General features: G+C 33.7%; 1 protein-coding gene across 1 annotated transcript in view; it reads right to left on the bottom strand.

Annotated features, from left to right (window-relative positions):
* SEMA3C (semaphorin 3C) overlaps positions 1-25,120 on the bottom strand; it is a 179,540-nt gene that overhangs the window by 52,287 nt on the left and 102,133 nt on the right. Inside the window, exons 5-11 of the mRNA XM_005550371.4 lie at positions 24,466-24,585; positions 16,567-16,657; positions 11,390-11,509; positions 9,809-9,951; positions 8,353-8,467; positions 6,448-6,517; positions 3,473-3,617 (exon numbers count right to left, since the gene is read on the bottom strand). Of these exons, the coding sequence (XP_005550428.2) occupies positions 3,473-3,617; positions 6,448-6,517; positions 8,353-8,467; positions 9,809-9,951; positions 11,390-11,509; positions 16,567-16,657; positions 24,466-24,585 (804 nt within the window). The remainder of the gene's footprint in view (positions 1-3,472; positions 3,618-6,447; positions 6,518-8,352; positions 8,468-9,808; positions 9,952-11,389; positions 11,510-16,566; positions 16,658-24,465; positions 24,586-25,120) is intronic.

The raw sequence follows: 25,120 nt of genomic DNA, 5'->3' as shown, positions 1-25,120 counted from the left end.
TATGCTTGCTTGGCCACAGAATTTTCATTCTTTGGCTGCCCTTTGCAACATACCAAAAGTGTCTTGTTTCTTCCACAAACTTGAATTACTTATGGAAAAATATTATGACACAATTGGCAGACTTCTTCCTACTGACTTGGGCTGGCTGATGGGGTCGTTTGCTAACTGAGCTATCAACCGTGCTTTAAAAGAAGTACCTACAGGGAACATTAGAACGAGGGTATGAGATTTCTGCCAGTCTCATTTCTTTAAGAACACAGCCATATATTTATGGGGTTGACTGGGCAACCATACTACTGTATGGGGAAATAAAGTAGGACAATCACAGTTGATCCTTCATTGGGAGGACTTCAGAAGCAACATTCTTAACCTTAGAGAAGAGAGAATACTTTGGATTACTTGGCTGCAGATGGTTTGGCTACATGAGACGATATTAAACCCTGGAAGTGCAGGAAGAGACAGACACTGCCACTCTGAGTCAGAGAGCTGACTTCATGATGTTTTGCTGGTTGAAGGGTGGAGGGATAGAATCTTCAGGGAGGTACGCTTTTCCACGAGGAGTTCCAGAGGTCACTCCTCTACCCTGCCTCTTTTATTCTCTAAGGATCACTCATCTGACAATTTTTTGATTTAAAGGAGCTGCTCTGGTCTCAACACCAGATGTAAGAAACCACATTATAGAAATATTTCTCAAACCCTGACTACTCCCTTTTTTCACGGAGTCTGCTGCAGATGTGTGGTGCTAACCCTGGCTTACTCTACACTGCCTTGGAACAGGAAACAAATGGTCATTCTTCAGAGCTAAAAAACAGTGAAAAGTGGGACTGTTAGCAGAATTTTCTAATTTAGCATTGGTTTATTCTGTTTTACTAAAAAGGGTTTAGTATTCCTACATTTTATGTAGAACAATTGCTGCCTGACACGTGTGGTTTTCTCACAGTGATTCTCTGAGTTCTACACACCTGTTAAGGTGCCTTTCAAGTTGTCACCTGGGTGAAGAGCATGATGAGAGGTAATGTCAGAGGTCACTTTTCTTGAGGAAAAAAAAAATCCCTAATTTGTAGCATTTGTCAGTTTCCATGGTGTAAATAGTTTCACGATGGCTGATTTCAAGTTACCACTCTAATGTTCTTAATTGAGAAGAGGTGCACATTATCTGCTCATGTAAGCTAGGTACATGCTGGCTCCAGCACAGACTGCATGAGGCTCTGAGGCCTCAAACCCTGATTCAAGCAGCATGGCTCTCTTTTATCTTGGTAATATCTTTCTATTTGAAGGGTTTCCCTTAAGTTTTTTTTTGGGGGGAACAGAACTTTGTTGAGTTTGCAAATCAAATGCTCCTGTAGTAACCCCATTTATATGTTGTTCAAAAGAATCACTGATGAAAGCACATGTAAACACAACCACCTCTTAGTTTTCCATATTAAGATGAGTCTATGACTAGGTCAATTTCAAATAGCAGGTCACTCTCAAAAGTGTATTTTTCTCTGAAAATGCACAAAATATGTTGAGTAAAATAGTAACAGCCTTTGATATATAATGGAATTTCAAAGTTGTTCAGCCTCCCCTTCCTTTCCTCTTAAATAATTTCTGCTTCTTATCCAGCACTCCCCAATCTTAAAATGGCTGTATCCGCTGATGCTTTTCCCTGTTTTATACAAAATTAATGTTTTGTCCATCTTCTTTCAAGCTGTGAACATCAAAGAGAGATCATCTTAAAGGATAATATAAATTCTGTGACAGGACTTTGTTGTCACTTATAATCATGACCTAAAAGTTTAATCTTTTTATGAATAAGTAGCAATTCCCATAATTTTTCCAAAGTTAATTAAAGATCAATTGTTCCACACAAAATACACATAAATGATTAAACTTTGAGCTTCCTAGCTAGGAATGAAACTTAAGCTTTAAAAATTTTGGAATAAAATGTGCTCTTTAAAGGCTTAGCAAACTATATTTTCAATTTTCAAAAAATGAACAATAGTATAATTTAAGATAAGAAAATAAAGGAGTAAACAATATTGCAAATAAACTCTAATAACAAAGATAAAATGAATCAACAATTAGTAAAAATTATATGGGATAATTATTTGGAAGAATATTAGCAAAGATAATTTCAAATTCAAGAAAAAAGGAACACCTTGTTAACCTAACTGTTAGTATCTATCTTTTGATTTTTAAAATAAATTCATTGTTCATATTTATCCATTCTATAATTATAACCCTATTTTATGAAATACAGAGATATAAGATTACATTTCTATTAATGTTCAATTGTATAACATCTCTCGGTGTACTGTCTGACATTTTAGAAACAAAAACTAATCAACATTCTAGAAGGCAGCATTATTATAGGCCAAATGAAAAAGAAAGAGTAGGACTTATCAATGGACCCTTAGAAAAATTCTGGTTCTAATATTCAAGTGCACTCTCTGTATCTTCAGCTGGAAAACTGAATTTTCAATGTATCCCTAATACTACTAATATTGCATGATACGGATATATCTACCTGCTTTAATAACAGTACTTCTATTTCAGACCATTCCTAATTAGAAAGCTGCCTATAGTTAAATCGTTCTAATTTGTGTTACTTTATAAATATTTTTTTTGAATAATTACATCTCATCTGTGGTAATTATTTGCTAACACATAAATTTTCTTCCTTTGAGATGTATGTAACATAATTTCTATCTAAATAGATGCCTAGAAATGGCACTATCTCTATATGAAGTATCTCTAAATTATTTCTCACATGGTTATTCCTTAATTGAAACAGATATTCAGGCTGCGGTGGCTCATGCCTGTAATCCCAGCACTTTGGGAGGCCAAGGCGGGCGGATCATGAGGTCAGGAGTTCGAGATCAGCCTGACCAACATGGTGAAACCCCATCTCTACTAAAAATACAAAAATTAGCCGGGCATGGTGGTGCCTGCTTGTAATCCCAGCTACTTAGGAGGCTGAAGCAGGAGAATTGCTTGAATCCTGGAGGCGGAGGGTGAGGTGAGCTGAGATTGTGCCACTACATTCCACCCTGGGCAACACAGCGAGACTCCGTCTCAAAAAAAACCCCCAAAACCCCACAGATATTCATTACTTGTTAAATGAATTTATTATTATTATTATTATTATTTTGAGACAGAGTCTTGCTCTGTTTGTTGCCCAGGCTGGAGGGCAGTGGCATGATCTTGGCTCACTGCAAGCTCCGCCTGCCGGGTTCACGCCATTCTCCTGCCTCAGCCTCCCGAGTAGCGGGACTACAGGCACCCACCACCACGCCTGGCTAATTTTTTTGTATTTTTAGTAGAGACGGGGTTTCACCGTGTTAGCCAGGATGGTCTTGATCTCCTGACCTCGTGATCCGCCCACCTCCGCCTTCCAAAGTGCTGGGATTACAGGCTTGAGCCACCGCACCCAGCTGTTAAATGAATTTTTATAAAGCATCATAACAAAGAATTTTTCCTGGATACTCACAGTTCCAGGGCGAGGATATGGAATTCTGCCCTGATAGGAAATCAGCTGGTGATTGGGCCCTTCTTTGTGGGCAAAAGGCCCATTAAACACAGTCTGTATATCAGATAAATGATACACACACACTGCTGATCCTTTGAAAACTGAGCTAAAAAAGAAAACAGAAAAAGGCATTTTCGAATTTTTAAGATTAAAGTACAATTAAAAAATATATGGTAAAATTTATGATAAAAAGTTAATATAATTCACCATAGAAAAGTTAAATGTTATCGAACACGTGAAAAGTTGAAAAACTTTGAAAAAAGGTATTGATACATAAAGCATTACAATATTCAATTCATCCACGGAGATAGACAATAAGTTATAGTAAAATCCTTTTCAATGTTTCCAAAATATAGGACAACTCAAAAAAGTTTCTAACTAGTTTATCTTAGCAGCAAGAAAGTATACTGATGATTTCATTTAAAAATATGAATTTGAATTCCAAATCACTATCATATAACCTATCAGCATTTAACTCAAAGAAATGAATCTCAATAATTTAACACCATATCTTTCTGTATTATGATTATTTTAATGAGAGTGTTCTCACATGGTATCTTGAATACTAGTTGGAGAAGTCTATGTCGTCACGGTTTATGTACTTCCCCTGTTGGTCACAGAACAAAAAATAGGAGCCCCAAAATATTCACCAAACCATCTTTAGTCAATGACACCTCATAAAATTTGTTTGACTCTTTAGTAAGAAATATTTCCATTGTCCTATGGCAGGTTGGCTGAAACCAATATTTCTCTGACTCACATATTTATTTCAAATTAGATGTCTAATGAAAAAAGGTGCATTCCCATAAAAACAAATAAGATACATTGTTAATCGTTAACATTAACAGGCAGAATGATGATTTTGAATTTTTTTGATATTAAAGTTACGGGTATTGGAAAAAAAAACTAGAAAAACAATTTTATTGAAAACATTTTCTTAAGAATTTGATTTTTTTTCTTTATTCAATTCTTTTTTTTTTTTTTTTTTGAGACAAAGCCCAGGCTGGAGTGCAGTGGCGCAATCTCGGCTCACTGCAACTTCCGCCTCCCGGGTTCACACCATTCTCCTGCCTCAGCCTCTCGCATAGCTGGGACCCTGTAGTCCGCCATCACGCCCGGCTAATTTTTTGTATTTTTAGTAGAAACGGGGTTTCACCGTGTTCGCCAGGATGGTCTCAATCTCCTGACCTTATGATCCGCCCGCCTCGGTCTCCCAAAGTGCTGGGATTACAGGCTTGAGCCACCGCGCCTGGTCTCTTTGTTCAATTCTTTCGTGAGTTAAATCAAGACTACTTAGAACAGGAGTTAAACACATCCTTAAATACATCTTTTTAGACATCTTGTGGGGCAACCACAAATATTTAAAAACAATTTCCTTGTACATTTCTTTTACTTTTAATAGCTCATTGCAGTTTACAATTATACTGTGTTTTTCCCATTAAAGAAAAAAACAGCGAAAATCTTTAGAGTTTTGTTTTGTAGTTGATTGTCTAATCAAAGAGACCCATTATCTTCCACACTGGCTGAGTTACAGCTCAACTCTAAGGAATATGCCTAGTATAAAATTAATAAAGAAAAATATGAGCAGGAAAATATGAAAATATTATTTTTTATCTTGAAATATATACTTTAGTTTGGGCATCCCAGAGAAGTGAGAAAACATTAAACTAATTTTCAAATACATAAAATAATCGCATATGGAATAAGAAAATTGGCCGGGCACGGTGGCTCACGCCTGTAATCTCAGCACTTTGGGAGGCACAAGTTGGGCGGATCACAAGGTCAGGAGTTTGAGACCAGCCTTACCAACATGGTGAAACCCTGTTTCTACTAAAAAAAAAAAAAAAAAAAAAAAAAAAATATACAAAAATTAGCTGGGTGTGGTGGCACATGCCTGTAATCCCAGCTACTCAGGAGGATGAGGCAGAAGAATTGTTTGAACCTGGGAGGTGGAGGTCGCAGTGAGCTGAGATCACACCCTTGCACTCCAGCATGGGCAGCAGAGCAAGACTCCATCTTAAAAAAAAAAAAAAAAAAAAAAGGCCAGGGGCGGTGGCTCACGTCTGTAATCCCAACATTTTGGGAGGCCGGGGCGGGTGGATCACGAGGTCAGGAGATCACGGCCATCCTGGCTAACACAGTGAAACCCTGACTCTACTAAAAATATAAAAAATTAGCTGGGCGTGGTGGGGGGCGCCTATAGTCCCAGCTACTCTCGGGAGGCTGAGGCAGGAGAATGGCGTGAGCCCGGGAGGCGGAGCTTGCAGTGAGCCGAGATCGCGCCACTGCACCCCAGCCTGGGCAACAGAGTGAGACTCTGTCTTAAACAAAAAAAAAAAAAAAAAAAAAAGAAAAAAGAAAAAGAAAATTGGTTCAATGTTTTGTCAGGTTCTAAATAGTCATCACTTTACTTCAGAAGTAGAAAGTATTTTTATAGAAATGCCCAATTGTTTCCAGCTTTCCTAAGGTATAACTGGTATACAAAAACAATACAGTACATAATTAATGTATACAATGTGGTAAGTTTGAACATATGTATATACTTGTGTTACTATCACTACAATCCAGGTGATAAACATTTATTACCTGTGATAACAGCAACCAAAAAAATGCCAAAAGTTTTATTTGCTCATGAGTCCTCAAATTATTTTATTGAAAAAAATCATTTATTTTTTCCTTCATGATAATTCATATCTTCATTTGTTTGATAAAAATGTCATGCAATCGCTACAAATACTCTCTACAAAAGCATTTGGAAAGCATTAGTTTAGCTCCAATATATTTTGATAATCAGGCAAAAGTAAATAAAATGGAAGGGTTACATCCCAAATGACATGTAAAATTAAAAGTTGAAGAGAAGAATGCTTTTATAATAATTACTGTTACTCCATGAAGCTTATTGTTTAACTCGTAAAATGTAACTGTTGAATAATTACCTTGATGTTGTAAAAATGCCATACACTAGTGTTGTCCTCGGGTTATCAGTTTCCAGCAGAAACACGTCCTCTATAAAAAGAAAAATATTCTTTAAGTTTCTAAAGAGTAACTTTTGTTTTGAAAAATTTACCCTAAGAAAATAATTTCAACTATGAAAAGTATTCTGTAAAAAGATATTCCTGTACCATCATGGTAATCTGGAAACAAGTAATGATAGAAACACTAAATTAAGTTAAATTAATACAGATACTAATAGAATTTATAAAAATTTTGTATCCTTGTGAAAACCATGCTAGTAAAATAATATTATGGGGAAAAAGTACAATGGCATATTATATGGACTAGAACCATATTAACCTCAAAAACATCCATCAGAATATAAGAAAAAGATTAACAGTGAGTGTTCCAGGAGGCAAAGCTATAGGAATTTTCTGGTGCTTCTTTCTAAATATCCTTTAATGTTAATATATTACTGTTTTAATTTTAAAAAATTACAAATCTCAATTTCTTTTTGATCTAATCTTAGGAGTTGGAAGATGGAATAAAACTTTTTCACAGTAACTTATCATACCATCAAATAGAACTTTCTGTGGCAATGGTCAAAATTGCTAGTGATACTTTTATTTAATGATAGCTCCTCTAACAAAAAGATGTTTAAAGTATACTAAGGCAAAGACAAAAGACAAAAGTATGCATAGTGAAGTGATAAATAACAGAATATGAAAGTAGATTTCCGATAGAAAACTCCAATTAATAATCAATTGCCATGATTATATGAAAGGCCTAGATGTAGTGACAATCTTGCTAACATAATTATTGCTGAGAAACACAAAGAAATATGTATTTATTTTAAATTAACAATGAATTTAAATGACCTCATAAGCAATAAATTTATAACCACTCAAACAAGAAATTAACAACCACTAGTCCTTCCATATGTGAATAAGGGCTGACAATGTCTAGCTCTCCCTAAAAAAAAAGAAAGACTGAAACATAAAAATATTCCCAAACATTTGGAGGGATAGAATGAGCAAGTAGGCCTTTTCACAAAATAATACTTAGAACTTTTCTCTAGAAAAGCTTATCCAGAAACTTTTGTTCCATAATCAACATAATGGTTTTTGAGCAGAAGAACGATATAGTTCATGTTTATAAAACTATTAGAATCAGTAAATTTTTTCCATATGGTAACACAGATTTATAGCTTATATTATCACCTGTCTCAAAATCTGAGAATGACCATTATTTTACATTTTAATGAATTACAGTGAAAGAAAAGTCATTTATAAATGGCATTTAGTAAATATGATATGCCCTGGGATATTCAGATTAAAAAAATAAAAAACTGTTCCTTGGCAGATGTAATCAGACTGTCAGTCCTTATTTGACCTGGAAAGTATAAGCCTCATGTCACACTGAGAATACTTAATCTCAGAGTCACCAAGCAGAACTAAGAAGGGAACACGAGTCTCCAAATTTCTACTCTGACACTTTTTTCCATCCAAACTCTATTCTGTCCATTAGCTACAATAGTAAAAATATATAGCTGTATTTTCACACAAAATGAGAATATTAGATATTCTAATATACATGAAATAAATATAAAAACACAAACATATCATTACCTATATACAAATTATACAAGTTACACTCCAAACACACACATTCGTTCATATATTATGGTGAATTCAATGAGCTAAATGTTTCAGCAGTGACTCATGGGCATAATAGATTAAAAAATACTTAAGAAAATTTATGAAAATTTATGAAATTTAATTATTTAATTATTTTAAATTAGCATACTATTTATGCTGAAAATACGGAAAATACATCCTCTTCTGAGACCTTATTTAAATATATAAAGCCTTCTTTCAGAAACATTTTTCAATCTCATATGTATGTACCTAATTCATCAAAGTGCGTTTCTGGGCCGTCTTCATCTGTTACCGAGCACACCAGCCTCGCCTTTAAGAAAGTGGTCCACTTGTTGACAAGGCTACGCAGTCCACCAGTGTCATTCTAAAACCATTTTGTAAACATAATTCAGATTGCTTAAGTAAATACTGAAGCACATTAAAAATTCAACTTGAACTCTAGTTGCTTGGAGGATGAAAATCTGAAGAATGGATATGTTAACCACTTCTGCACATCAATAGTCAAAGAGGAATATTTATCACTTATAGCATTTTATACAATAGTTATACTATTATTCTCTTACAGCATGATATCAGCTGAAAATACATGTATTTGATAAATGTATGACATAATTATTTCTAATTTTAACAATGTATAATGGAAGTATTTATAAAATGTCATGGAAAACAGATCATTTAATCTACCTTTCCTTGATAAAACTAATTGTCTTCAATTTGAACATAAATTATTATATACGGTGAGTCCTGCAGATTGTGGTCAGGAGAGTGCTTATATATTTACACCAAATGGTCCCCAACAGTTTTGTATTCACTCCTTCATTTATCCAAATTATCACATAATTTTCAGTATTTCTAATCTGATGCCTTATTATACATTGTAAGGGGAGATGGCATTTGGATCATTCACAAATAGTCTCTATTGAAGACATTTTTTTTCTGTGTCCAAAAGCCTTTTAGCCCTTCTGCTGACTTTGCTGTCTTGTTGCAAATGACTGAGAAACAGCTGAGCTCCATGATCAGTGGAATATTATAATATATAAACTATTTTAAACACTAAGCACTTTAAGAAACATTTTTTCACAAACGACGCTAATCATAAATATGTCAGGACAAGTCTGTAAAACTCTATGATAAATAGGGCGTCACAAATTTCCTTGTGTTGCTATGTATACTTATTGTTTCTACACAAGAACATTTTGGTTACTGTTTTCAATTAGAATTTTATTTTATTAAAGCTGTTCTTTTCACTATTTATAAATGGTTCCTTAATAATCATCTTTTACTGAGATAGTTACTGTATTTTATTCACAAAAATCAGTTTCTTTTGGTAATATACAATTTAGCTATTTTTTTGAATAGCAATGCATTAAATGGATACGTAGAAATTTGCCACAAGTGTTTATTTGTTCAAGAACACAAACAAAATATTTTCTTAAATTAAGATATTTACTAAAATAGGGTATGCTTATCTCATATAACTTAATGAAGGTTAGAATTTGAGTTAGGGTTATAAACACTATATTAATATAAAATGATGAATATTAAATACAATAATGATGAATGCTACCTTAAATGTTCCCCTCAATATTTCATTTATTTGTAATAGTTGATAATAAAAGCACGGAGATAAAGTACAATTTGAATTTCTTGGTCTTTCTTCAAATTAGATTTGGTACTGTTAAAATATACAAGCATTAATACTTACAGGACATATTCGAGCAATCATGGAATGAATCTGTTTTGTGCTCCTGTTATTGTCAGTCAGTTTTTCTTTGAAGAAGAAGTATACCTTAGCATCATTTGGATCAGTACCATCTGGGATGACATGTGCATCTACAAACATAGGTTCTAGAAAAAAATACAAAAGACTAGGTATATATTCATGATGAAAATCCATCTTCTGTCATCTAAGTAGACCACAGGCACATGCCTTCCCCATCTTTGGTAGAAAAAACAATTCAATATTTACAGATACCATTTCTAAAAGCAGTAATTGCATTCACTCACCATACCATATTTGATGTCAGGTACCACAAAGTATAGCTATAGTATGATAAATCACTTTATTTTTTGTCTGCAATATATTCTGGAAGTGCAGGAAATACAAAAATTCTTTGTGCACTGGTGAGTTTCAAAAAATTGAAAAACTTTTCTACCAGTTATTTCCTAAGGAACCTGATGGCTGTTTTATTGAAAAAAATATTTATTTTTCAAAGTGTGTTTTTCAATCTAGCGCATATAAACTGAAATTCGTTGAAGCAGAATAAGGAGTTGGAAGTCCAAACTCTGAAAAACATGATCTTTCTTAAAACGCAACATACGAAATGAAGGGGAAACTTTTCAAGGAAAAACAGCATCGTTAGTCATTTGGAGACATACAGGGTTTCCTTATTTCAAGAACAGAGCAACTTTTAGAATATTCTATTTCCAGATGTACTGGAGGAATAATCTGAAGAAGTAAATGAACAATCAATGCTTTCTTGTGCTGGCCTATCAGCGAAATAGGATGCTTCACTGTGGTGATTCATGCTTAACTCTGCAATGTTAAATGAATTGCCACATTAAGGGTCAGCTAAAAATTTTCTCCAGGGTGAAATGACAAGAATCTTAGTTTTTTTTTTTTTTTTTTTTTAATTGCTCTAAACAACAGCAATTGATTGGAATAATACGGTAAAACCAAATGAGCACCTTTTTTGATGTGAATTCCATATGATGCCAAGAGCTGGAAGCAACTGAATATGGATAATCATAAAGTTATCATTCCTATGATTTCTACTGAATATTAGTCCATTTATGAGAAAATACATACCAGTTTCATAATTTTAGAATCTAAGTTTAAAACAAAAAAGGAGGACCCGGCTATACCCTATTCATTGCATCTAAATGTCATACATTTGGGATAATTTTTAGATTTGGTATTGTTAAAATATACAAGCAGATTAAATGAAGTAAAAAGCATATTTAATTGCAATATGTTACAATTAAACAACTGGAGAAGATGCTTGGGTACTAAAATATAAATTATCACTGTCACTTTTATTTATTCATATTCTTATAATTGTAGGATGATTAATAGAAATAAAGAATCAAAATATGTACTATGAGCTATTCAATTATTTATTTTCCCCAAATATTTTAAATCATAGAGTACAGAATTACTATTATTCATGTCATAGCCTGATATTTTAGTTTTTAACCATTATCCCTAGTTGTTAGGATGGAATTAAATAAGTTAGTTTAACATGATACTAAAAAAAAAAAAAAAATACATCAAATGCTTTCTTACCACTTAGCCATTTGGAATTATGTTGATCAGTTCTGACCGCATTCCTCTTGGTTAAACTTCGAAAAATAGCAGCATCTGTCCCCATGAAATCTATATACATTCCAGAGAAAAGCTCCTCATCTATGAAAAAGAAAATATTAATGAAATGTAAATTTTTAAAGCTAGTTTGAAGTTCTATATGAGTTTATTAGGAGATCACCACAGGTATTACAGTGTTATGATAATTGGTTATAACCAAATGTTAATTGGTTTGCACTGTTCAGTGAATCAATAAATTTTATAAATTTTAATCTTTTCTCATTATTGCCTGAATGATAATTACTATGTTTTTAAAAAAATCAAACCTCAAAGCAACTTTATTCTATGTAAAAGTGAAAGTTCCTCTACCTGTACTTAATTATACTATATATTAATTTTTATATAGAGTCTTTCAGAAATGGCAGGTGTATATAGATAACAAAATAGCTTAATTGTTTACCTATAACACATTTAAAAGAAAAACACTGTAAGAGTCAGAAAACATGGTTTCTAACTTTGGTAATCCCTAACAGGCTGGGAATTAGTGCTAACCTATTGAACATCTGGAGTTTCAACCTTCTAATCTATAATGTATGGGAATTAGATTATGATCTTAAAAGTTCTTAACGCATATTAAAATTTCTATGACTTTCCTAAATGGATTGAACATAATAGTTTTAAAAACTATTATTACGACATGACGAGGAAGCCACATTATAACTGTCAAAATATTATCAGTGATTGAAAAATGTAATCACTAAAAGTATATATTTTGATCTTTAGTGCTAGAAGGTTCCTGGTAAGGTAAACAAAGTGCTACTTTTTCAACTGCAACTCAGCCATAAAAATAGAATACAATGATAAGAAAGAAAAGGTATTTAAAATTAACTAAATTTTTACTATTAACAGAATCAGATGTATTAATCTATACACACATATATACATAACATTCAACATTTAGCTTATTGTCCCAAGATCCATATTACTTTTCATCTAGTAAGAAGCAGTAAGCATTGAATTGGTAACAAATGTGACTCCTGAGTATAAAACAGTAGCTAAATATCTATTTTAAAAAGCATGAAATTTATCAGCCTGGCCCACTGAACTGCCATGCAGCTGTGTTCCTTGACTGTTGTTCTAGGATTACTCCCTGGGCTACCTTCAGACTGTGGTCATTTTGGCAGGACTGGAACGTTTCAAAGTACTCTAAGCTCACTGTTTAGTAATAAGCAGTACCAGTCGGCCCAGCATCGAATGGAGAATGGAATGTGTCTAATATGTGCTCACCAGGTTATGAACTGGACCCCTACCAGTTAGCAAGCTGGTGTGGCGGGTATTTGGTTGCTCAGCTCTCCTTCCTAGTAGGGGTTCTAGGCCCATGGAAACAGATTACAGGGAGATAACAAAAATGTGCATGAAGGCTTTTTTTTCTTTACCATTTTAGCTTCTTTAAAATTCTGAGAACATTTGTGAGGCTTATATACACACAGATCTAGCTATTGTGGCAACTTTGTAAATAATTATTTCACATTTTTGTTACAATAAAACTGTAGATTATACATTCCTGCTATTCAACAGATTGACACAGCTATCAATTGTCGTACCTGTTTTCAAGCAGAAAGAGAAAAAAGATACTAAGAAGTTTATGAATGGCAGAGAGGACTAATTCTAATCCTACTTCATACCATCTTATTAGTTATGTCTCAAACATTACATAAGCCTGCACATCTAATTGGCTTCATTTCCTATATTAAATTCTCAGTAATTTTAATAGCAAGTTAGGAACTTTCTGCTTCATTTTATATCAATAAGAAATTTTTGATTAATGTCACTTTGGTAACCATTTTGAGAAGAAGATTTTTTGCAGGACTTCATGCAGAGATAAACTTGTGCCTTTTAACTTTATTTCAAAACCATTTTGCTTTCCAATTGCATTTCTACCAACTAGAAAAACTTTATAAAGTTTATGTAGACTCTTTAAAAGACAACATCCGACTTCGTTGTTGCCCTACAGCAGTGACTGAAAATAGCAAAAGCACAGTGAACTTGCACAACTACATTATGAAATTTGGAATTCTAATTCTTCAGGTCTCTGGTCATTTAATAGATATAAATATCTTAACCAATCTGTGCTTTTTTTTTTAGCGCACTGTGCTTGAATGGAAATGATAAAGCACTATTACAAGGTTAAGGGAGATGACCACACAAATCACAGGAGGTAATTTTAGAGGGATAATCAACTGGATGAATAAAATTATAACTACAATCTCATAAAGCTTTTTGTTCTTTTTACTGTCAGTTTTTAAGGTAAGCAAATTGTTTAGTGACTTTCATTTGATTAAAAAATGTAAAGTTACTCAAATATTAATAGTATAGGAACACGAGCATAGGAATTCAACTCTCAGGTCCTTGAGAAACAAAGAAGGCCAATGTCTAACTCCTATTCTGGAAACAAATCCCGTTCTCTAAGGGCAAGACTATTAAATGACTTAAGACAATTTAGCAAGAAAATTTATAATGCCTTGTTCTAATCCTTATTATTCTAAACAATATTCAATGAGATAAAACTCCAGTAGCAGCTATGTGAACAGATCTTTGAGGTTTATTTTGTAGCATTTAAATGGAAACAAATGAAAACTATATATATTTAATTACTATCAAACACACCACATGGTTTCTGAAGGTGAATAAAATTTCCTTTATAATGGAGAAAAGAATTTCCAAACCACTGCTTCTATTAAATAATATTTGGAAACATGCCTTGCATAGGACATAATTGGATAACTTTGTAGTTTCAAAGCTAACTTTATGTCCTAAATGATATACTTTTGGCTCCTCCCTGTCTGATTTGAATGCCAATATTCAAGCAATTCACTGAATAACTTCCAAGGTTTACCTGTCTTAATGTAATTTCCAGATATGAGAAAGAAAGATGAGTTATCTATGTAGATGAATCAAAGCAAGCATTTTGAACACAATAATTATTTTTCACCTATTCTATGGTTGAAGGATGAAATTTTAATGCTGGCAATACATTAAAAAAAAGCAAAGAGGAAAAGGTATCTACTGTAGGTATGACATACTAAAATCCAGCATTTGTTACTTGGTCAACACATGGTAACTCATATATATATATATATTCTCAGATATGTAAGTATATACATATATATTTGTACTCATATATATAAATATACATATATATTTAATACTCAGACATATAAATATATATATTTATACTCAGATATATATTTATACTCAGACATATATATATATATATATATATATATTTTTTTTTTTTTTTGATACAGAGTTTCGCTCTTGTTGCCCAGACTGGAATGTAATGTCACAATCTCAGCTCACTGCAACCTCTGCCTCTCAAGTTCAAGTGATTCTCCTTCCTCAGCCTCCCAAGTAGCTGGGATTACAGGTGCATGCCACCATGCCTGGCTAATTTTTTTGTATTTTTAGTAGAGACAGAGTTTCTCCATGTTGGTCAGGCTGGTCTCAAACTTCCAACCTTAGGTGATCCACCCACCCTGGCCTCCCAAAATTCTGGGATTACAGGCATGAACCACTGCTCCAGGCCAACTCAGGCATATTTTTTAAGTGTCTTAATCAAAAGAGAATGTCTTTTAAGTGAGTCATGGAAAGCCATTCAATGACTGAGGTTTAAAAATTGACTTGTCAATGTGTGGATCATTAAGCAATTAGGCACGTGGCTTAACTGATATTTTGTGTAAAGTGAAAAAATGAAAAAAATAGCTTTATTACCATCTCCTTTTTGCCGTAGCAATTTTTAGACAATCCCCAGAGAATGTACTTGGCTAACACGTGCACTTTGTTCATCTTTCCTTTGAAAAAACACCCCTTTAACTATTTCTAAAAGATTAATAAAACACAGTAGTGCAGATACCTCTTTGACATACTGGTTTCAATTCCTTTGGATATATACCCAGAAGAGGAAATGCTGGATCATATGGTGATTCTATTTTTTGTTTTTGGGGGAATGTTCATACCATTTCCCAAAATGACTGTACTAATTTACAATCCCACCAACAATTTACACAATTTCTTCTTCTCCATATACTTCCCAACACTTGTTATTTGTCTTTTTTGATAACAGCCATTCAAACAGGTGTGAGGTGATATTTTATTGTCTATACTTCCATGTTAATTTCAGCATTATTCACAAAAGCTAAGACATGGAAGCAACCTAAGTGTTCATCAACATATGAATGGATTTTTAAAAATGTGGTACATATATACACAATGGAATACTATACAGCCTTAAAAAAGAATGAAATGTTGTCATTTATAACAACATGGATGGAACTGGAGGACATTACACTAAGTGAAATAAGCCAGGCACAGAAAGACAAATAACATATGATCTCACTTATATGTAGAATCTACAAAAGTTGATCTCATAGAAACAGAGGTAGAATGGTAATTATTAGGGGCTGGAGGATAGAGGGAGGGGCAAAAAAAAAAAGATGTTTATCCAAGGAATAAATTTTATGTGATTTTAGTGATCTACTATACTGCACAGTGACCACGGTGACAATAAATAAAATTTATTGTATATTTCCAAATTGCTTAAAAATAGATTTTTAACATTCTCACCACAAAAAAATCAGTTGGTGAGATAATGGATATGTCAATTGGCTTGAATGAATTTTTCCTTTACGTATACATCGATCAAAACACCACATTGTATTCTATAAATATACACAATTATTTGTCAACTAAAAACAAATAAAAAATAATGAAAGGTAAAGAAAAAATACTAAAACATGAGGAAAAGTGGGTGTACTTAATACTACAAACACAATTACAGAAAACACTGAAAACTACTTTATGATAATATATAAGTATACATATGATAACATATAAGTATACATATACACACTTTTAAAAATGCTTGGCTTGCTCTAGGTATGACGAAACTGTCATTTATAGATGAAAAGTTACATGCTTATTAATTAATCTTATTCTTACAAATGAGAAACTGAATTCTCTATTTCTCAGCTCACAACTTTCTTCGTATTATTTTACTCATATACTATCATCCATACAACCATCAAGAACAGGCCTACCATGTCAAGCTAATTTTCCATGTTATTTTATGTTTAATCCTCCCTCTTTCATTGTCTACTTACTGATCATAACAGACACCGTGTTCACGTTGGGGTTGAAAGAGCAGCGTCCTTTTCCAGATTCACACTTGGAGTCAATCATGAAAACTTGGTCCTTTATTGTAGATAAAATTTAAAATGTGGCAACAATAACTTATTTAGTGAAGACAATTGTTCATCAGTAAAACAAAGCATCGTTAAAATTAATATGCTTTCTAGTTGGTTGCTTATTATGCCTTCCAATTTACTATATTAAGATTTGCTAAAACTATGAGGAGAATTGATCTGTAATTACAAGCTAACCACAGCAGGGCTAGCTCTCATTCTATTACACTCCCCAGAGGGCTAATCCAAGAAGTCGTTCTCCTCAAATCGACATTAGCAAAAATCACTTGAAAACCAAGTATTATTATAAATCTCAACTAGATGTGTTGAACATCAGCCGAAAGAAGACAATTGTCCATAGAGGAACAATCTATGTAAGGACTATAATATTTTCAAAATAATTAAGATTTTTAAAACATAGAATTATATCTTACTGTTTAATTTTATCATATAAAGCATTGTACAAGATTCAACAAAACAATTCATAATTCAGATTTAAAATGTGCCATTTACTCATGAATTTATTTAACAAAAATTTACTGAGCATCTGCCATGTACCAGAAACTGACTAAACACTGGGGATATTGTAAATAAAATACACCAAAATTTTTGTCCTCAAGTAATTTATAACCTAGTGAGAAACCTAATAAATAATTAAACTATGGAATATGTTAGATAGTGCTTGCTACTGAGAAGGAAAGTTAAGCAGGAAAAGGGAAGAGAGAAGACTATAGATTGGGGGCAATAAATTCAATGGTTTTAGCCTCAGCAAGAACAAATATCTTTTCAGTATAAATATGTACCTTTTTCTTTATATAAAGTTAGTACAAGCCCCCTACTAAAATTCAAAGTAAAAACAAATGACCATTTTAATAGGTCAAATAAGATGATAAGGAATCTTAATTATCAAGCTAAGGCTTTTGAAAGTTATCCTGAAAGAAATGTGAACTCAGTAATATTTTTGAGTGTGGAAATGGAAAGATCAAAACCTTGCTCTAGAAAGTTGGCCTTTATCTAGGAAGACTGGGAATGAAATGTATAAAAACAGACACTGCATTCAGGAAAACTGGTTAGTTTCCTATTACAAGAGTCCAGGAATTAGAAGGTAATATCTGACATGGCATGTTTTCAGTGGTCAAGGTAAGAGCAGCAGAGATGTAAGAAAATTTATATAGTGGCAATCAACAGAGCTTGGCAATCAGTTGTAATTTGGTGGTTCTAATTTCATTGTACTTGTTGTCCTTTTCACATTGCCTCCACACCTGAAAGGATACATCTATTACATTCTCTATACGTGCCTCCAAACTACTTTTGTAAAAGGAACCTAAAAAGGTAAATCCAAACAACTATAGATATGTGATCATCAATCACAATCAATTTCTAATTGATCATATTCAGGAAAACAAAGATGATTCTAAAGTTTTGACTCCTTGAAAAAATAAAGCTAGTACACAGTTGTTATACTGAGTGTCTATACTACCGCAGGACCTCTCTGAACATAACAGAATAATAGAGCTTAAAAAGAATCACAGACCTCTAGCCTAAAAAGGTTCTTTCTGAGTATCCTAAGATCTTCATCAATGAAGTCACTACAGGTGATGAAAAAATATGACTTGTCCAGAAGACCATGTAGCTAAAGGGTGATAATAGCACAATTTGAATTCAGTCTCCTGACTCCTAGTGAATCAGATTTCCAAAAGGTCTTCATTCATGTTAACGACTAAACTAAAAAAAAAAATCATAAACCAGAAGAAAAACAAACAAAAAAGCCTTATTGTGATTCTAGAGCTGGAGACCGATTTGACCAAATAAGTGAGAGTTCGTCTTGCAGGAATGGATGAGGTTGTTTAGGTACCATTTGCTCTCAACTGACCTACTCCTACATCACACAGCACTCTAGATGTAGATCTTGTCACCACCAGGAGCAGACGTGGTCTATCCTAATAATAACTATCTCAAGTACCCTGAAATAATTCTTCAGACTTGTCTCCTAAGAACTCTTCTCTACTTCTCCCCAGTTCATTAGGCTTTTCTCTTTTTCACTTTGTTAACAGGTTAGATTCCATGTTTTTTGTTTGTTTGTTTGTTTTTTAAAGACAGGGTCTAGCTCTATCTCCTGGGCTGGAGTGCAGTGGTGCAATCTTGGCTTACGGCAACCTCCACATCCCAGGTTCAAGCGATTCTCATGCCTCAGCCTCTGGAGTAGCTAGGACTACAGGGATGCACAACCATGCCTGGTTATTTTTTGGTATTTTTTTTTCTTTTTTTTTTTTATAGAGACGGGGCTTTCACCATGTTCCCCGGGCAGGTCTAAAACTCTTGGGCTCAAGTGATCTGCCCACCTTGGCCTCCCAAAGTGCTAGGATTACAGACATGAGCCACTGTGTCTGGCCAGATTCTATTTTTAATTTCAATAAATTTTGACACAACATTCGATTCCTTGAATGTATGACTTTTTTCATTGCATCCACACCCCAAAGGAATACATCTATCTACATTCTCCATACTTGCCTCCAAACTACTAAAGATTTTGTAAAAGGTAACCTAAAAAAGTAAATTAAATACACTACAGATTTGTGATCACCAACCACAAGTGGATCCCCTACAATGTACAGTGGCCTTTCAAAGATTCTCTTATCACAACTGGTTCTGTCATCAAAAATTTCAAGGCTTTGCCACTACAGTCAAATCCTGATTTTTCTGACCCCCTAACTTATTCTCAACTCATATTATTGCTACTGTGCAGAGAAAGCAAAGCCCTTAAATGGCATATCTTCAATTCCTCACTACTAAACACACAAATACCATATTATATTTAGTAATGTAGTATTATATTGATATATTCACTAATACATGAGACTAGTTCTCTTACTTTGAGGCCAGTACTTCGGATTTCATTGCTTTGGATTTCACCTTGTCTTGTCTTTTTGGGCACCTTAGATTTCCATTATTCCTTGCGTTTATTTGATACATACTTTCATCTTATTAATTGGAGCCTTTATGCCATTATTTAAACAACTCCTTCAGCTCCCATATACTACTCTCCTTATAAACCACACTTCTCAGGGAATTACATACATCCTCATAACCATTTTCTGACCTGCCATTTTATTTTCAATCCACTTTAATTCAGCATCTAATGTCAATTTTGCATTGAAACACTTATTGATAAGATCTTTAATGACAATCATGATACACAACTCAGTGCTTATTTTTTAGACCTCATCTTACTTGAATTCTCAATGGCACTTGGAATTGTTGAAAACTTCTATGTTTTTACAATGACTTATTTTTATTTCTCAGAACCAACATAGTCTTTTTTTCCCTACCCCCCTTCCTCTGTCTGTTTCTCTTTATTTTTTTAAGATGGAGTCTTGCTCTGTCACCCAGGCTGGAGTGCAGTGGCTGCGATCTTGGCTCACTGCAAGCTCCGCCTCCTGGGTTCTTGCCATTCTCCTGCCTCAGCCTCCCAAGTAGCTGGGACTACAGGCACCCACCACTATGCCTGGCTAATTTTTTGTATTTTTAGTAGAGACGGGGTTTCACCATGTTAGCCAGGATGGTCTCTATCTCCTGACCCGTGATCCACCCGCCTTGGCCTCCTAAAGCGCTGGGATTACAGACATGAGCCACCCCACTCCGCCCTGTCTGCTCCTTTTAAGGCTTGTTTGTAAGGTGATTTTCCTCCAATTGGCCATTAGTTAGGAGACCCTCAAGTCTCAATCATAGTCATTCTTTTCTTTTACTCTATACTTTATCTCCCTCTCTGCATAATTAAATCCATACTTTTCTTGGGCTCCAGTTACTCTTATAAACAATGACTCACACATGTATATACTCAGCCTTATATTTAACCACCTACTTGATATCACTAGTTAGACCTTTCCATGGCATCTCTCATTCAACAGACCAAACTCAGGCTTATAATCTTTACCCTATACATGGTCTCTTCATTCTCATCTCAGTTCATAGCAACTATACAATTAAAGAGGCTGAAAATAACAAACGAACAAGGAAAGTGTCAACATTTATATCATTTTCTTTTCTATATCCAAATCCATCAACATCATCTATACTATTTTACACTTTATACCATTTTATACTCTCTGTCACCATTGCTATCACCTGAGTAAAACAATCTCTTTTGTGGTCTTCTACGTCAACTCTCAAACTAATCTCCTACAACTTTTCCACTCCCCTTCTCCCCATGCCACAAATCATCTGTTACCTAACACACGAGTGACAACACAATTCTGTTCATGCCATTTTCTGCTAAAGATTGTTCCAATTTACTTCTCTGTTGAGATATAAGAAAGACCATGATCTTTAAAGTAGACTAAGCTTCAACATGATTTTGATTCTGCTTTTATTCTCATTAAATGAGTATTTCTGGATTGAACAATAAGGGAAAATAACAGAGAGTAGGTGGTGAAAAATTAAAAAGTAGGCATAGCAAAGTGTCCTATGGTCATAGACGTCAATAAAAGCAATGAAAAATACAGACCATGAATGGCGGAATTTAATGTCATAGATTGTTCTAGGAGAGGGGATACAGATTGAGGGAGTCAACTTGGTCACTGAGGAATCTGCCATTAATCAAACAGTTTCAGTTAATGTGTAGGAGTGAAATATTAGAAAGGATGAATAAAGATATACAGAACTGGAGCATAAAACTTAGAAATTCAGCCTCCTACTCTGAGAAGCTTAGTAATGAAGTAAAAGAGAAAGGAGGAAATTAGAAAAAAGAAGTCACAGAACCAAAAAAAGGATTTTAAGGGAAAGAAACCCAATCCTTTCTTTAAATGGGCAAAAAAAAAAAAAAAAAAAAAAAGTAAAATATGAAGGTTATTTATCAAAGAATTTAATACAGAAAATGTATAATTTTTCTTCTAAAACAGAAAACATACTAGCAAAAGATACTGAAACAGACTAGATTGGTGGCAAATTTCATTCAAAAAGCATAGAGGATAATTTGCATACCTATGACATTCTTGGTCACCCGTGATATTCTTGGTCAGTCTAAGGTAAAGTTACCTGCCTGATGAGGGTCAGGGTCAGGGGAGCTTAGGGGGAGCTTAATTGGTATTCAGTTGTTGAAACAGATGTTATGAAAACATCTGATGAAATCAAAGATAAGATGTGGTAATATTCCAAGAATTTATTGCAAAATTAACCAATCACCATTTTTGCTTTATGTTTTATTCATTCATTTAAAGTCATAATTCACTTGTATTGCTTTATCTTTTTCCAAGAACAGAAGACAAGGAGTAAAGACAGTAGACACAGGAGAAGAACTGGGGTTAGGTCTTCATGTAGCAAGGATTCTAGGCTCTTTAGGTGGGTACTGTTGAAATCTCAGAAAGCTCTGAATCAGTCTTGCAAATAATAAAAGAGAAATGGGATATAACAAAAGCATGTGATGTGCCAAACACGAAGTAGGCTCATCAAATATCCCCCTAACACCAATGAATATCTATGAAGACACTCCAATGAAAGATGGCAGGTAATGTCCCAGATATAAAATTGAATAATTAAAATAACTCTGCCAACCTAACTTGGTTCACCTTCAAATTATGGTTGAATAGATGAAAAATGTCATCTCTCAATAATAATAAAAGAGTATCAGCAGTAACTATTACCTTTGGTGATTACAAAATACAATGTTAGTGATAGAGAAGAATTCTCTCAAAATAAAACTTTCTGCATCATGGTCATTTTATGCTAGGAGATCTTTTATCCTAAACTAAAAGAAAGCAAATCCATTATCTGTTTGATTAAACTGTGTAGTTCTATATTTACACTATGGTTTTCATACTACAAATATACAAAAGTGACGTTATGGTGAGATTCTCCGACTAGAGTGAACTATCAAGCACTACATTTTATAAAGCTTAAAAATCATAACCCTGTTCATACCTAAATTGGCTCTTAAGATGTTCACATATTATTTCAGAGATTCATTAATGAAACTGCTTCTCTTTTGAAACATATCTTTTGAAGTGAGACTAAAGTAGTTCTTATTTAGCAAAGTGATTAAAATGTATTCCATGCTGGTTTTCCAAAGGAGATTATTTTTTTGGACAGAATTTCCAATTACGCCTTGAAGTGCATAGTGGGCAATTCGTACATGGGAAAATAATTTTATTTGAAATGTGTGCTCTGAAAATGGCTATGCTATTGTTGGCCTGTACAGTGACTGCACAGACTTCAGGGAAGTGTCTGACAGATTGCAGACGTCTGAGGCAGTAGTTTATTTAATCAATTGATCACAGGCATGTGGTTTTAATGACAAGTTCAATGCAGCCAACTGTATTCTTCCAAAAAGCATAACTTTACTTTCCTTGTAAGAATTTTAATATTTCATAACATCTTGAACCACATTAAAAATGTCTCATTTTGGGGTCAAATTATAATTATTTTTAAGTGACTTCTTATTCATTAAAACATACTTATGTATAAATTACATGTCTGAAGAACAACTTAAAAAAGCATCATTGTTCAGTCATTAGTACTAAAATAGATTAACTGTTGTTAAAGGAAAATAAGCTTTAGATCAGTAGCCATATTTATTTTTTGCAAAATTCTAATCTAAAAAATCAAATTAAAATATTATTTAAAAACTGGACTTTCTATATTTAAGTTGCATAATAAAGCCAAACCAAGTTTGAAAATTCAGTTTTTGGCCAGGCGTGGTGGCTCATGCCTGTAATCCCAGCACTTTGGGAAGCCGAGGCGGGTGGATCATAAGGTCAGGAGATCAAGACCATCCTGGTTAACACAGTGAAACCCCGTCTCTACTAAAAATACAAAAAATTAGCTGGGCGTGGTGGCAGATGCCTATAGTCCCAGCTACTTGGGAGGCTGAGGCAGGAGAATGGCGTGAACCCAGGAGGCGGAGCTTGCAGTGAGCCGAGATCGCGCCATTGCACTCCAGCCTGGGCGACTGAGCAAAACTCCATCTCAAAAAAAAAAAAAAAAAATTCAGTTTTTAAAATAATTATATTAAGTAAAACAAGATGTTTGACTAAAAGAATGAGTAGAAACTCTCTCGGTGTAATGTACTTTCCTTAGTCAACAGCTGTGGACTGGGATAACAAAGGCTTAAGTAGCACAGGTGAAGTTCAACCAGCCTCATATTCGACTATACATTAGGTATATATTTGACTAGTGTTCAGCAAACATCATATCATAATACCCCATATCACTCTAACTAATGTAAGAATAAGGCTGGAATAGCCTAATGTAGGATGATGTTGGTCTAAGATAAAAGTATGATTTGTTAATTACATCAAGTTCTTTTCAGCAGATACTTGGCATCCTGCTTTATACATCTTTTACAGATATACATTTATAAAGTTTTATTGAATTTGAAAGACAAGAAATTATACTAGATTTGAGAAGGTTAAGTTTATGCTACAATATTTCTATAATTTGGAGCAAATATCACTGTATTACATTCAAGTTATCTTGAAACTATAACATTTTTCTTTTATCTTTTACAGCTTTACAAATATAGATATACTAAAAATATATACATATACACTAAAACTATATATATATAGTTGTGTCCAACTAAAAGTATATATATATATTTACATATTTATAATACACACAAAAATATATACACATTTTTAGCTGAAGGCAAAAGGTGATACTTCAAGTAACTTGGCGGACAGGAAAATATGTAATATACTTTATGTTTAAAGGGCATGAAAATATTTATGAATATTGATATTTCCAAGTCTTTACTCTAAAACACAGTTTCAAAAATCCTTGACACTAATATCAAAACTAAGAATGTTAAATAGTTACGCTTACCTCTGATCTCCTCCCTCTGTTCAAGTAAGTACAGACGGGACTGAAAGCACCACTCCCACAGACATATAAATGTGTACGATTGAAAGTCTGAATTACACGGACAAAGTTCCCACAGCCGTGCTAAAAGAATCAGTAAATAAGCAGTTAGTAACTCAATGATTTTCACTGTTATTTCTGTTAGCTATGTTAACCTGAGATCGTGTATGATAGGTAACAATGAGGTGACATAAACTTTTGATGTTATTAGTCCAGGGGTGTCCAATCTTTTGGCTTCCCTAGGCCATACTGGAAGAAGAATTGTCTTGGGCCACGCATAAAATACACTAACCCTAGCAATAGCTGACGAGCTAAAAAAAAAAAAAAAAAAAAAAATCGCAAAAAAAAAAAATCTCATGTTTTAAGAAAGTTTACGAATTTGTGTTGGGCCACATTCAAAGCTGTCCTGGGTTACATGAGGCCCGTAGGTCACAGGTTGGACAGGTTTATATTAGGCCATATCTTTGGGGAACTATTAATATATTTGCACCTCTTCAAGGTAATTTGAGAATACTTATCTAACTTGTAGAAGTACCAAATCAAATACTAAGATTTGGTGCAACTGAAGGAAAACAGTGGTTCAGGAATAGTCAAAACATTATTACAGGAACAGTCGCTC

This window comes from Macaca fascicularis, chromosome 3 (genome assembly GCF_037993035.2).
Source record: "Macaca fascicularis isolate 582-1 chromosome 3, T2T-MFA8v1.1".
NCBI classification, from domain to species: Eukaryota; Metazoa; Chordata; class Mammalia; order Primates; family Cercopithecidae; genus Macaca; species Macaca fascicularis.
This window is presented reverse-complemented; position numbering and strand designations above follow the sequence as displayed.